This window comes from Oryzias melastigma, linkage group LG23, assembly GCF_002922805.2.
Source record: "Oryzias melastigma strain HK-1 linkage group LG23, ASM292280v2, whole genome shotgun sequence".
NCBI lineage: Eukaryota > Metazoa > Chordata > Actinopteri > Beloniformes > Adrianichthyidae > Oryzias > Oryzias melastigma.
The window spans coordinates 1,391,539-1,405,223 of record NC_050534.1 but is presented as its reverse complement, the minus strand read 5'-3'; the positions used below and the strand labels follow the sequence as shown (position 1 = coordinate 1,405,223).

Below are 13,685 nucleotides of genomic sequence, written 5' to 3'. Positions count from 1 at the left end.
AAAAAAAAAACATAAAGAACACTTAATGCGCGCGTGCTTTCCTTTGATTCAAAGAGATCAAAGCATCATTTACTGCAGTCCGGGTCTGCACGAGCTTCTCCCACAGGTGTGGCTTCCTCTGACCTGATCTCAAGTTTATCCATCAAAGTCACGACATCCTCCACAGAAATTCACCTCATCACCAGAGGATGGGAATCAACCCTCAAGCATTTGTATAAAGACATCATCTGATCGGTCAAATCGAGATTTATGGATGTAAAATTTAAAAAAGAGGCTAAAATCCTAAAAAGGAGCGTCCCTGCAGGGTGGAGCAGGCTCTTTATGGGTTTGCAGCATGGAAGGTGGACATAAAGGAGATGAGACTGAACAGGTTGTTCCTTTTTTAACCAATGCCAGGGGAGATTTCTGCTTCTGTGTCACAACCCATCGTGGACAGTATTGATTTCTAACAAGCAGGACTTCAGACGCATGAGGTGGATCCCTGACTGCCTTTGGAATCCATAGATTACAATAGAGGAGCCCACAAAGACTGGATTTCAACTCTAAAATTGGGAACAAAAACCTTCTCAACAAAAGTGTTACAACGCTGCCACTCGTTTCAATGAAAGTTTCTTTACCTTTTGATATTTGGAGGTGTTTTCTCTTTTGTTATATAGCAGAGTTTACAATGTTTGCAGTTGTTTATATATTTTAATATAGTTAATATATATAATTCCTTAATTAATATCTCTTAAAAGGAAAAAGTTTTGAGAATATGGTCCCTTTCATGGACCATTGACTGCATTGACTGTACATGAGAACTGGACTGAGCAACTGTGACGTCCCCCATAGAAAACGACTTACTTTCAGCTTCAACCACATTAAGTTATTTCAGCAGACATCGTTTTGCCATACAGACGTCGCCATGTTGGAGCCAGAAACCTTCAGCCAGCAGTGACTGGTCCAAGTCGGTATGAGTCAACGTTTCTATGGCAACCACTCTCTCCAATCATGAGGGAGCCTTTATAAAGTCCACACCCCTACCACTTGAAGAGGTTGACTAAAAAATCTCTCAATCAAACATTTTGACTGTAACTGAGGCATCTGATTGGTTAGTTTATAACGTGGAGAACTTTCAATACAAAAAAAAATCATGAAAACAATTAGAATGATCAAGAACATTTTAGAAAGGCAGCAGATCAAAAATATGGAAAGATATCAAATATATTTTAATATAAGTTTTTTTTTATTGCTTACATTACACTATGTACCGCTTGATTTGCTCCATCGGGATGATTCTATGTGACACAGGAAGTCTTTTATTTTGAAAGAAAGTCTTGTGAACTTCTGCTAAAAGTTATAAACTGTTTCATATTTGGGGAAAATTATATTTTTTCTGTTAGAGTTTGTTTTATTTATGCCAAAAACAATAGTTTATTTATATTTTAATTAATAATAAGAATAACATAAATACAAAGTAGTGCCTTATTTTTTTTAAAGGCTTTGTGGCTCTTATTGGGTTGTGGTCAGTGGGAAATCGACCCAAATGGCTCTTAAAGCTTTAAAGTTGCAGACCCCTGCCTTAGACAATAGTAACTGTGGAGTTCCTCCAGAGAAGAAAGAGACAATCTTCTGGAACAAGCCTCTGGACTGCTGTGCAGCTGGGAAACCAAACAAAGATGTTCTGTGTAAGGATGTTCTGTAGAAAGACTAATCATTTCCACGAAGCCAAAATCTCGCAGACTTCTACAGAGAAATAAACAGCTGTTACTCAGTCGTTCTATTGATCAGAATCACTGTTTGAGGTCTTTGACTGACAGCCTGGTTTCAAGTGGTAGGGATGTCCAACACATCACTCCTGATTGGCAAGACTGGTTGCCATAGAAACATTGACTCAGACCAATCACTGCTGTCTGACGTCATCTGGCTCCAACATGGGAACGTCCACATCGCGAAAAAGAAAAATGGTGACTGGATTGACTTTGTTTCGCTGGAGCCTGAAGTGAACCGTTTTCTATGGGTAACCTCACACTCACTCGGTTCAGTTCCTATACAAGGTCATATAAGGTCAAACACAACACGCCGGCTCAGACGGGGTCCGCCTAAACAAGGTCTGCATCAGGACAGGTGTTGGGAAACCAGAACACCCTGATGGAAAGTTGGTTACTGGAACAAGGTGGAAATGCTGTTGGAATGATACTACCCCACTACCTCAGAGAGGTTACACCCAGAGAATGTGGAAGGTGAAAGTGACAGTGGTGCCTGTGGTAATTGGAGCACTCGGGGCTGTAACCTCCAAACTGGAGGAGTGGCTACAGCAGATCCCCGGAAAGACCTCAGACATCTCAGTCCAAAAACAGGAACAGAACAGAACAGGAACAGCTAAGATACTGCAGGACCCTCAAGCTCCCAGACCTCTGGTAGAGGACCAGAGATATGAGGAGAGACCACCATGGAGGGTGAGAGGGGTGCAAAGATAGAGCTCATTCAAAGATAAATTCATTAGTTTCATTCAGCAACTAGTGAGTAAGACTTGAGGCCACTGACATCAAATATCTAATGATGTGTTTTTGTTGTCTCAGTGCCCCCCCCCCCACACACACACACAAACATCAGCTGAAAATGTCCTGACTCACACTCTTTACCTGGAGGTAAATGGAACTTGCTGGCGCCTAAATCACCTTCCCTCCCGCTCTACACCTGTCACGCCGTATTTGCTCAGCTGCCGCTCAAACAGCCTCAATGAAATTCCAAGGAAGACAAATGAGAGTCTGGACACTCACCGCGATCCCGAGTCAGTGTTTGCCCACTTGTGTGTGTCGTCAGGGAACATGCTGGAGTGGTGTTTGCCCAAAGACATGGACCTGGAAGGAGTGGAGTTCAAGGCCATCGCCAGCGGCTCCCACAGAGTGACCACAGACTTCATGTGAGTGAGGCGGCGCCGGAGTGGGAAGAACAATCAGGCCCAGCCATCTGGCATCACCGGAGCTTCTCATTCGTTTCCCCTCTCCTTTTCTTCCACAGATACTTCCGGAAGGGCTGCTACTTTGGCCTCGCCTGCTTTGCCAACATGGCGGTGGAGAGCACGGCAGAGAGGGGGGCCAGAATGAAGTCGGTAGGGATCATGTCTACTTCCTACACGCTGCTGTACCGCTACATGAGCTTCCTGGAGCACCAGGTCAGGTAAGGAGAATGGGATCCGATTGATGGGATGCATGCGAGAGGGAGGATTATTGCTGTTACACATTTGACCCGCGTTCAGCGTGTTCACATTCTTGTAGCACTTTTAGCAAATGGTGTTCACATTGGACTGTCGGTACCTGGTCTAGTGCATGAACACAGTTGGAAGGGGCTTCGTGTGAAATCTTGGTGGGGTGTAGATCTCACAAATGTGAGGAGTGTGGTCGCAGAAACACGTAAATACACGCGTTTAAATAGATTTTACATGGAAGTGGTCACATAGCATTACACTAACTCTTCGCTAAGTTTCTTTAAGATAGATAACTTACCAAAAACAGTATTTCTTTCCTGTCCTTCAGATTTCAGTTTCTGTTAATATTCTTTGAGACCTTCACATCAAATGGAATTTGAGTCAAACTCATGTACATCGTCTTTGGTTTAACAAGCGCTGAAGTAACTGCTTCACGGTTATCCTAAAGTCTGTTCACCTGAAGCTCCCGCTGCATGTGGGAGGAGCTTACGTCAAAAACTTCTCGACTTCATCATGGAGGACGTGGATCGACAGATATCAGGTTCATTTGATTTGAAGAGCTGAATAAAAGCATCAGTACAGGTTTCCATTTCTGGGTTCAGAGAATCTCCCAGTTAAGGTCAGCAGCTGACCTCCACAGGAGAAAGCTGCTGCTCCTTAACATGGACGCGTGCAGTCAGGGGACGGAGTACGGCAAGCGAAATGGACCATAAATCGCCAGGAAAAGGTGCCATCTTTTACAGATAAGAATTATTATTTTAAACATTTAAATGTTCCCAGAGTTAGTTTTGATAAAACAATTGATACCAAAAATAGTTTTAATTTTAATTGTTTTCTTTACGATTTGCTTTGGACATCAGCATTTTAAGGGGAACTCCGGATAGATTTGGTATTTTCCAAACTATTTTTAAGTATTCTTTTTTCTCAGTTTTTGTAGATTTGGTGTACATGTCATGAGAAACGGCATGTTTTAGCATTTCATTTGTGTTCAAAGATGTCATGTTTTAATAAATAGGCTTCAATGAGCAAACATTATTGAATACTTGTTTAGAAGCATTTCCAAAAACTAATTTTAAGCCTTTATCTTTTTTTGTTTGTATGGTTTTTTTACTTTTTATTGATCCGGAAAATGATCTGAACTGTGACCCTAAAACCGTGACACGATCTGAACTGTGAGTTTTGTGATCAGTTACACCCCTATTCTGAAGCACAAAAGACAATTCTGCACCGATATGCAGCACTTTCGATAAAGTGTTGCATATCGGTGCAACTCCTTCTCAGAGTCTGTTGTTTATTGCATTAGCAGTTATTGACAGCTCCACGATTAAAGGGTTCTTGTCACACACCGTCATTGCACATAAAACACTTAAATTAAGGAAGAAACTTTTTAACAAATCAAGGTTCACAAAGAATTGTGTAAATAAGCATATTTTTCTTAAATAGCAGCTTTTCTGTTGGTTTTATCTCCATAGCAACCAGTCTATGTCTTGGTTGCGAGTGACGAACAGATCGACAAGAGTTTCAGAAGAGTCAGCATAAGTAAACTTTTGGATTTCATTAGCAACCACAGTTCTTTGCTAACCATGCCCACATTCCTATATGTTCATATCTATATCTATCGTGTTTATATTATTTTTTTCAGCTCTAGCCAGGCATCCATACATTACATTTTCATTATATTCCACTGTCAAATGTACGAGTACCAGGAGAACGCACTTTTGTCAAGCACACGGCGTTCAAAATCTACAACTTCTAATCGCAACACTTTTTCCACAGTAGCCTCCAATGACGCCTGAGAAGTTAAGAAATGATCGATGTAAATTCCTAGGGTGAGTTTTCATTTGTAGCTGGTACTAAAGGTGTTTTTTATTTTCATTTCAAGATGGCGACCTCTTCCCGTGGTCAAAGGTCGACAAAACTCCAGGGCTGGTTGTTGACTCAAGCTAGCAGCGTTGCTGTCAAATTTCTTGAAAATTCCTTTAACAAAGGTTTCCTTTTTCCATACTGTGGGAAAACGTGGAAATCACCAATTCTAACATTTTCCTGCAAAATGGCCGCCAAGGTTGTGTGAACATCCCATAATTATTCCCAAACTTCCTTTGGATATCCCCATGGGTTTTAGTTTCAGTTGTGCATTCATTTTTTTTTTTGAAGCCCCATTGGATATTTCTGCCCCATTTATCTCTTTTACGGTTCTGCCCGCTATGATGTCATCATTTGGGGGGTGGGGTTATTCACTCAACCCCAAATTCCAACTCAACAGGTACTAGGTGTGTTGGAATATTGGTAAGTTTTCAAGCATGTTTAGAGGGACAAATTATCGCTTAGAGGAAAAAGCAATTAATTTTTCAGCTGAGTCAGCAGAATTTTAGCCATGTTTTTTCTTGTTTCCCACGCCCACATTCCCACTAGAGTCATATCATGTGTTACTTTGTTTTGTTCAGCTTGGAATCATGTATAGGAGTTTTTATGACATTCTGATTAAAAATGTGTGAGCCATGGACGCTAAGGTTGTGTGGCCATCCCATAATAATTTTGGTTTTGTTTGTGTATTTTCGGCTCCTTCTTTTTTTAGTTTTGCTCGCTGAAGTAAAGTTTATACGTCCAGAAAACTGGAGAAGAAAACAAAGAAGACAAATAAACAGATCTCCTTACTGTTGTTCATCACATCTCACTCGTTTATTTCAACATTTTAAAGAATTGTCTTTTCTGCTGTATTCTGCAGCTGCAGGGCAGCAGCTTCCAGCTAAAACCCTTCAGGATAAAAGATGTTTGTATGTCAGTTTTATAACATTTTCATATTGGTGTGTTTTATTCTTTTAGAAGAGACATAATTAACCAAACGCAGGAAACGGTTAACCAGAATCAAACTGGAGTCCTGTGTTGCTGCATCCCACAGCTGCGGTTCATTTCTGCGTGACATCATCCAGGTGCAGCTCGGCGGTGACCCCGCCTCCCGGGGTGTTGTGTGAGAGGTGTGAGATGGGATTGTGGGTTTGAGCTGCTGCTCTGAAAGAATCCGTGCTTTGCAAACAGCGTTCCTCCTCCAGCTGGAAGCAGAGGACAGTCAGAGGGCCGTAGACAGCAGCGGGCCGGACCGTTTGAGGTCGGTGTAAACGGAGCTTCACACTTAATGTCATTTTGGGACATTCTCAACGCTGTCTGTGGAGGTTATATAATGACTAACCTGTAAAAGATGGTTCAAACTCCTGACCTTTAGTCAAGTGGGCCTTCCATCAAGCTCACGTCTGATTGGTGAGAGTGGTTGCCATAGAAACATTGACTCAGACCGACTCGGACCAATCACTGCTGACTGACGTCTGGCTCCAACATGACGACCATTCTACAAGTTAAAGGACGGAACCAAGTGTGTTCTGAACAAAACGTTTAGATCCTCATGAAGAAGCTCTGAGAAACTAAACTTCACTGCTGGATTTTGGTTTCAGAGTAAATGTGGCTCTGCTTCAGCTTCAGCTTCAGCCGGCCTGGGATTCACACGCTGCCTCTCATCTGCTGACGGCTGCAGGACGCATAAAGACTGCTCTGTGGGTCACATGGCATCTTGGAGTTTACTCATTTTCTCTTCTCTGACACACATTTGTTTCTTTGCTGGCTTATTAGAAAAAATAAAGTTTATTTTGAACACAACATACTTGGAAAGATAACACATACTTCCAGCACAAGGAGTAAAGTATTGAGATAATTGATCAAAATTATATACATATTTAAAACAAAAGAGGAAAAAAAGCATAAAACCCAAACTTTTCGGTCACATTGACTCTGATTCTGTTATTTGTATTGTATGACAAAACCAGTCGATTATAATCAATCTCTGCATGGAAAACTGTCAAACTCAGTCCTTGGTGTTACACTCATGAATATTTTTTAATATTTCATTAAATATTATTTCACCAAAGAATAATTAGCTGTTTTTCGTCCCTGTCGTCCAGTGTGATGCAGAACGGTCTCAGAATCTGCACATCACACACAGGAGAACGTGCAGAACAAAGAGCTGCTGATCCTCATCTGTTCCACATGCGTCCAAATCCATTCTCCACATCTCTGTTTGCATCTCTGCTCCTCTCCTGAATGTGTTTGTCAAGCAGCTTTGTGCTCCGTCCATGTTCTGCATACGTTTCTTTTATCCTGCAGCGGTCCTGGACAGCATGGACCTGGACCTGGACCAGGACCTGGACCAGGACCAGAATCTGGACCAGCTTGTTTTCACAGTTCTTGTCTCATTGCGTGATTAAGTGAAAACGTGACCCCCACCATATACTTCAAACTCTCTAAAATGTGCACACACTGAGGGGTTACCCGATGAAAATAAATATTTATTTATCTCAATGACACCCCCCCAACCCATGATGACATCACAGCAGATGAAACCATCAAAATAAAATGAATGGTACAAAAAATACTTCAAAATCCACTAGAGTCCAAAACACAGGCTTAAGGGTTATACAAAGGATGTTTTAAAACTATTATGGGATGACCACAGGACCTGGGGCTTGGTGGTCATTTTGTGGATAAAAGTGGAAAATTTGGTGATTTTCACGTTTTTTTACAATACGAGAAAAGAAAACTATTGTTCAAGTGATATTAGCGAAGTTTCACACTCACGTCACCTGATTTAGTCTTCAACCACAACCAAACAGTCATTGACCTTTGACCTGGAAGAGGCTGCCATCTTGAAACTCCAAGAAAAACACCAGCTACAAATGTAAGCTCCTCCCTCTTCATGTCTCAAGCATCATTGGAAGCAACTTGTGAGAAATGTTTGTAGATTTTGAACCCCGTTATCGTGCCGAGCCTGAAAAAGGGCTGTTCTCCTGTAACTAGCAAGTTTTTTTTTTTACAAAAATGTTGGGAAAATTCAAGCTGAATGAGAAATATACAAACATATTAGCAATGTGGGTGTGGTTAGTAAAAAAAACGTTGCAAAGAAGATCTAAAAATGTATTTTTGCAGATTCTTCTAAAAATGACATCGACCTTTTCGCCACCCCATGTAGATAAAACCAGCAGAAAAGCCTCCATTTTGGATAAAGTGAGTTTTTTCATTGAGTTGGTCCTGTACAGCTCTGACTGAGGGGGCGAGTGAGCAGCTGCTCAGCCAGTGAGGGCGGGGCCGGGGTGGGTCGGTCATCGATGGTAGGTTTTGTTTTCCCCCTGGTGTTGGCTCAGGTCAAGGTTTCCTTTTCCCGCCTTCCTTCAGGCTGCAGCTCCAGTCCCCGGGCCACTACTCTGCCCTGGAGGCTTTTTATGAGGACAAGAGAGCGGTGCTGCCCCCTAATGGAGGAGATGCTGTCACCTTACCGCCTAGTGTGTGGGGAAGTGCCATCAACCACAGCATGCACCCTGAGATGAAGGTTGGAGCTCCTGCATGACTCATGTTTGCGGTAGCGCACGCCGCCGGCTGCATAGTCATTTGTTGGGGTGTGTTGGGTCAGATCACCCATCCGGCCGGCTGCATGTCCCAGTTCATCCGGTTCTTCGGGGAGCAGATCATGGTGCTGTGGAAACTGGCCCTCCTCCGCAGACGCATCCTCATCTTCTCTCCTCCGCCTGTGGGCGTGGTCTGCTACCGAGGTGGGTTTCTTCTCACAGGTTTGAACGTAGAGAAAGGGGCAGGATTTATCTTCCCCCCTCCCTCTCTCAGTGTACTGCTGCTGCTGCCTGGCTAACATCTCCATCCCTGGGGTGGGATTGGCCGTTCCGGAGTTCAGGCCCTTCTTCTATGTGAACGTCGCCGATATCAGCGCGCTGGAGAACGAGCTCTCCTACGTGGCATGTAGGTCCCCACATCCAGAACCACAGAGCTGAGATTTGACCTTCAGCTTGACCTTGTGCCCGGCCCTCTGCAGGTACAACAGAGAAGATCTTTGAGGAGAAGAAGGACCTGTATGACGTGTATGTGGATAACCAGAATGTGAAAACCTACAGAGACGGTCTGAAGCCGCTGCTCCGCCTCAGCGCCGCAGACCGAGAGAAGTACCGCAAACTCACCGAGCAGAGGTACCGGGACAGCCAGCAGAGGCTCAACACCAACACTCTTCTTTTATGGAAGAGCACTGGAACTGTCTAAATGAATCTACCTAACTTAGAACTTAGTAATCAGTAATTAGTAGTCCTTTTAACCCTTTAACACCGGAGCTCCAGTGTTTATGATCTTTCATCAACAGCTGCGAGCTGCTTTTCTCCTTTTACAATCTACTGGAATTCTCATGTTAACGGTTGAAAAGTTGCATTATGTTAAAAATTTTGTGTTTAGGCGTCACTGGCGACGCCTCAGGTGTTAAGGGGTTAAACCTGGCCCTAGGCTGCACGGCGCCCACAAACCGTGATTTCTGCCCCCCCACACACACACGAATATCACTGCACGCAAAAAAGAAACACTGTAGTTGCCTGGAATATGTTAAAATCAGTATTTATTTACTTTTAATTCTCAAGAATTAAATGATTTTCACCTAAAACATTGTTTTGCATAAGAAAACGTTTCCCTAGATGGGACACGAACCCCCGACCTCTGCAGCAGCCGCGCTAACATTTGGTCCGTCTCTCTCAGCATCTCCAGTGTTTAAGGGTTTCAAGATTTCCATTGTTAAGGGTTTGTAGTAGTAAAGAGGAAAGGAAAAAAATTACATCACCCGTGAAACTGTTCTTTTCTGACCAAAGAGTATTTTTCAAACGAAATGTGGGTGTGGGGGGGTTGGGATTTCCAAGCAATTCCAAGCACTAACAAATAACGCCACCCCTCGCATGGTCTTAATTATTACCTTTTAAACATTTTTATACAAATGAGTTAAACTGTAAAAAGAAAAAAAAAATCATTGCAATTTGGCGCCTCCTCCAGCAGATGGCGGCATAGGCGGCCGCCTAGTTCGTCTATGCCCAGGGCCGGGCCTGGTTAAACCTAAGTTCAATATATCCAAAACCTGGTTTCAGCAACTTTTTAACCACATCGGTTAAATTTCAAACACTATTAAAAAAAACTTTATTCATCCACGAAAGAAAAAGTGAAAACACTCAAATGCTTCATGACAGCGCAAAAAAAAAAATTCAAGCAAGATAGGAAACAAGTCGAATATAAAAGAAAATAAAACAAAACAAGAAAATAAATACAAAATATGGCTGTATTTTGTTTGTTCTTAAAGCCTTTAACACCAGAACTTTAGCTTCAGTTTCTACGTGTTTAAACTACCGTAACTTTTTAACTGTTTACACCATTAATGTCATTCCAGGGATTCTCAGAATAAAGCGGCTGTGCATTGATATGCAACACTTTATGTCGGTAGTGTCACTGTGTCGCATATCAGCACAAAATTGATATGAAAAGCTGCTTTTCTCAGCCAATTCATTTTGAAACAAAGATTGATGGTGTCAGAGTTATTCTGATGTTACCAGCGATATCGCCCTCGTTCAGTTCAAGAAGTTCAGTCTAAAAATCAAAAAACAATCGTTTGAATCTGCATCTGAGGTAATATCAAAGCTGAAGTTTGACATTTATGTCACTGTTTTTCACATACGTGTGTGCAGACAGATGTTGCTGTATTCTCAGGAAGAGAGTGGAGACTGTGCGTCCAGTGAGGAGGACCTTTTTATATTGTAAGTACCAAATGTTGAAGGTTTGGGATTTTGTTATCTGTAGAGGTGAAAACATCTTTGTTCCGTCAGGTTTTTCTTGGAGCAGAACAATAGGATTTTTCAGGCGCTGAGCGAGGTGGCGGCGAGCCCCGACCCCACCGTGACCCAGGAGAGTGTGCGGGCCATGGGCCTGGACCCTCACGGGGACAGGCTCTTCCTGCTCCACCTGCTGGAGATCTACGGATACGACACACTGATGGTTTCAGAGCAGCTGTGCTGCAACTGAGACGCTGCTGCAGAACTACCGGCTGCTCCTCCAGGACGCCGTCTGTTCCTCCTGGAAGTCAGAGAAGCTGATGTTTAGAATCACTTCATTTCTGATTGATTTCAAAAGCTTCACAGGGAGGATCACAAGCTGGAAGAGCGAAGGAAAGTTTCATGTAAAAAGACATCTGGATTCCTCGTGTGTTGTGTTTGTGGGATTGCAGGTCTCTGCTGGTGTTGCTTTTCTGGACTTTAAACATGCTTTGAGTTTTTCATAAACATCAATATCTGCACCAAATGCACTCATGAACAAGCTGCACGTTCTTCACCACTTTGAGCCGGTTTTCCTGCAGGAAAATCCTTAAAGCAGCTGAGACCACCTTCCCACAGCTACACACCACCAGGAAGCAGAACATTTCAGAATAATGGCACCTACTGATTTCTCATGTCGATGCGTTTGTTGTAGTTGATCAGCTTCAGTGAAGAAAGGCTTAAAGTGTAGTTAATCCACAGCTGTCACGTCAAACATCACTGTGGATCAAATGTTTGTTTTGCTGACGTTTGTCCTTTTTTAAAGCTGTAAATAGGAATTTTCTGCAGCTCCGTGACAGAAACAGGCTCAGCTGAATGTGTTTTATACTGCAAATCTCTTTATTTCCAGAACGCAAGCAAAGAACCCAACTTGTTAAAAACACCTTCACTTTATTTATTTTAACCCTAATTTATTTCAAAATAAAGTGTCTGACCAAAGCTTCAGCAGCTCTGCCTTCCATGCAGACGTTTTCACATTAACTGCTCTCTCAGACGTCACGGATCAGCTGCTTGGCGGATTCCTCCATCAGCTCCGGAGCGTGCTCCTGTGGTGGAGCGGTCGGAGGCAGTTGGAGTTCGAGTCTGCCCCATGGCAGCAGTTTGCAGCAGAGACATCCAGCTCTGCTTCACCTCCAGACTATCGCAGGAGAAAGTGTGCGCGGTTTTGAACTGGTTGATGCAGAAACAGTGGCGACCTGCGAGTTCTGGAGAAGATGAAGAAATCACAGAGTCCAGGAGAGGAATGGAGAGCAAAGGCTTCACATCCTGCAGAGCAAACAGAAGAAAACGTGTCTGTTAGATTCACAGAGACACTGATGAAGAGCTGTTTTTAGAGTGTTCCTGCAGCTCCTGATGATGGAGAGCAAAGAAAATAAGATTCAAACGGCATTTCTGAGTATTTCTTTATTCAAGCTGCTGTGAATCAGGAGCAGAAGAAAAGATGCGGTTTGAATCAGTGTCACCAGCATTTTGACCAAAAACAATATAATTCTAATGAGAAGACGACTGGGAACACATTAAAATAGATCAAAGAGGATCACCTGTGGAGCAGAGAACACGTGTAAACATGCAGGAACGCTCCGGGTCAGAACACACCACGCTCGCAGCAGAACCATGGAGGCGGCGTCGTACTGCAGGAAACCAGTCAGGACGGTCTCAGCGGACTTCTCCTCAAACTGAGATGAACACAAACAATAAGATAATCACATCAAACTGAAACGATCCCAAATGCTGTTAAACTTCAGGAAATTCAGACCATTTGATGGAAATTTAAGTTAAACTTTGTGTTTGGAGCTTCAACCGTCTCCACGTAGGCAGAGGGATCCCAGAGTTCTCTGGTAAGACTGAGCCGGATCACACCTGAGTCCGGAGGGGTCCGTGTCCCTGTGGTGCTGGTTCTGGTTGAATGATAAACCTCTTGCAAACCCACACACATTTCTTTACTCATCCTCCAACTTTCTTAACCTCTTTTCTTCCATTTCTAGCGCTGTTCCATCAGACAGAATGTTTGATGGCTAAAGGTTCATTTCGCAGTGAAACTCTGTCACAGAATCAACAACAGCAGATGAAGACGTCAGGATTGATTGAAATGATGACACTGGATTATGTTCTGATCAGCACAGGCTGTATAAGAAATCCTCTGATGTCGATCATTTTCCTGGAGACTCACACCTTCCAGTCTGTGCTCAGTAATCCATGCTCAAACCAGTTCTTAAGATTTGTTGCTCGCTTTTTCCACCTGGAAAAGCTTTGGTTCCTTTCTGCAGCGTCTTACCTGGTTAAGCCATTCTCCGATACGCTTAGGATGCACCAGAATGTTCTTTGGGGCCAAGTTTAAATGCTAAATCCAGGAAGTGTTTCTTGCTCATCACTGCAGTGCCTCACAATACAAACAGCCGTTTGACAGATTTTGTGTAGGTAAGGGTGTGGCCTTCAAACAAGCTCACTCCTGATTGGTGAGAGTGGTTGCCATAGAAACTCAAACCAATTTGATGTTTGGCTCCAACATGGCGACATCCATACAACAAAAAGGGAAACTGAATCAAGTTCTTTTGGTTGGAGCTGAAAGTAAGCCCTTTTTATGGGTGATGTCACTCTGTCCAGTTCTCATATACAGTCAATGGCTTCAAAACCACATTACCTCAGGCAGGAGTCTCTTCTCCTCCTCCTCCTCCTCCTCGTCCTCTCCTCTTTGGCGTGTCAGGATGGGGAAACAAGCTTTACAGACTTTGTTCAGCTTGTTTCCGTCATACTCCAAGGCCGCCTTGTTTTCTGAGCATCTCCAGCACACCACCTGAAGGAGCGGACAGCATGAGCTGCAGGTGGAGCTCAGG

General features: G+C 43.2%; 2 protein-coding genes across 2 annotated transcripts in view; one reads left to right on the top strand and one right to left on the bottom strand.

Moving 5' to 3' along the window:
- Window positions 1-11,790, top strand: part of LOC112160274 (DENN domain-containing protein 11) — a 12,566-nt gene extending 776 nt beyond the window's left edge. The window contains exons 2-9 of the mRNA XM_024294698.2: window positions 2,800-2,905; window positions 3,004-3,162; window positions 8,408-8,561; window positions 8,643-8,781; window positions 8,852-8,983; window positions 9,057-9,207; window positions 10,729-10,797; window positions 10,867-11,790. Coding sequence (XP_024150466.1) covers window positions 2,800-2,905; window positions 3,004-3,162; window positions 8,408-8,561; window positions 8,643-8,781; window positions 8,852-8,983; window positions 9,057-9,207; window positions 10,729-10,797; window positions 10,867-11,062 — 1,106 coding nt within the window. The 3' untranslated portion in view covers window positions 11,063-11,790. The remainder of the gene's footprint in view (window positions 1-2,799; window positions 2,906-3,003; window positions 3,163-8,407; window positions 8,562-8,642; window positions 8,782-8,851; window positions 8,984-9,056; window positions 9,208-10,728; window positions 10,798-10,866) is intronic.
- Window positions 11,671-13,685, bottom strand: part of LOC112160273 (FYVE, RhoGEF and PH domain-containing protein 4) — a 19,143-nt gene continuing 17,128 nt past the window's right edge. Inside the window, exons 14-16 of the mRNA XM_024294697.2 lie at window positions 13,493-13,645; window positions 12,393-12,527; window positions 11,671-12,117 (exon numbers count right to left, since the gene is read on the bottom strand). Of these exons, the coding sequence (XP_024150465.1) occupies window positions 11,848-12,117; window positions 12,393-12,527; window positions 13,493-13,645 (558 nt within the window). The 3' untranslated portion in view covers window positions 11,671-11,847. The remainder of the gene's footprint in view (window positions 12,118-12,392; window positions 12,528-13,492; window positions 13,646-13,685) is intronic.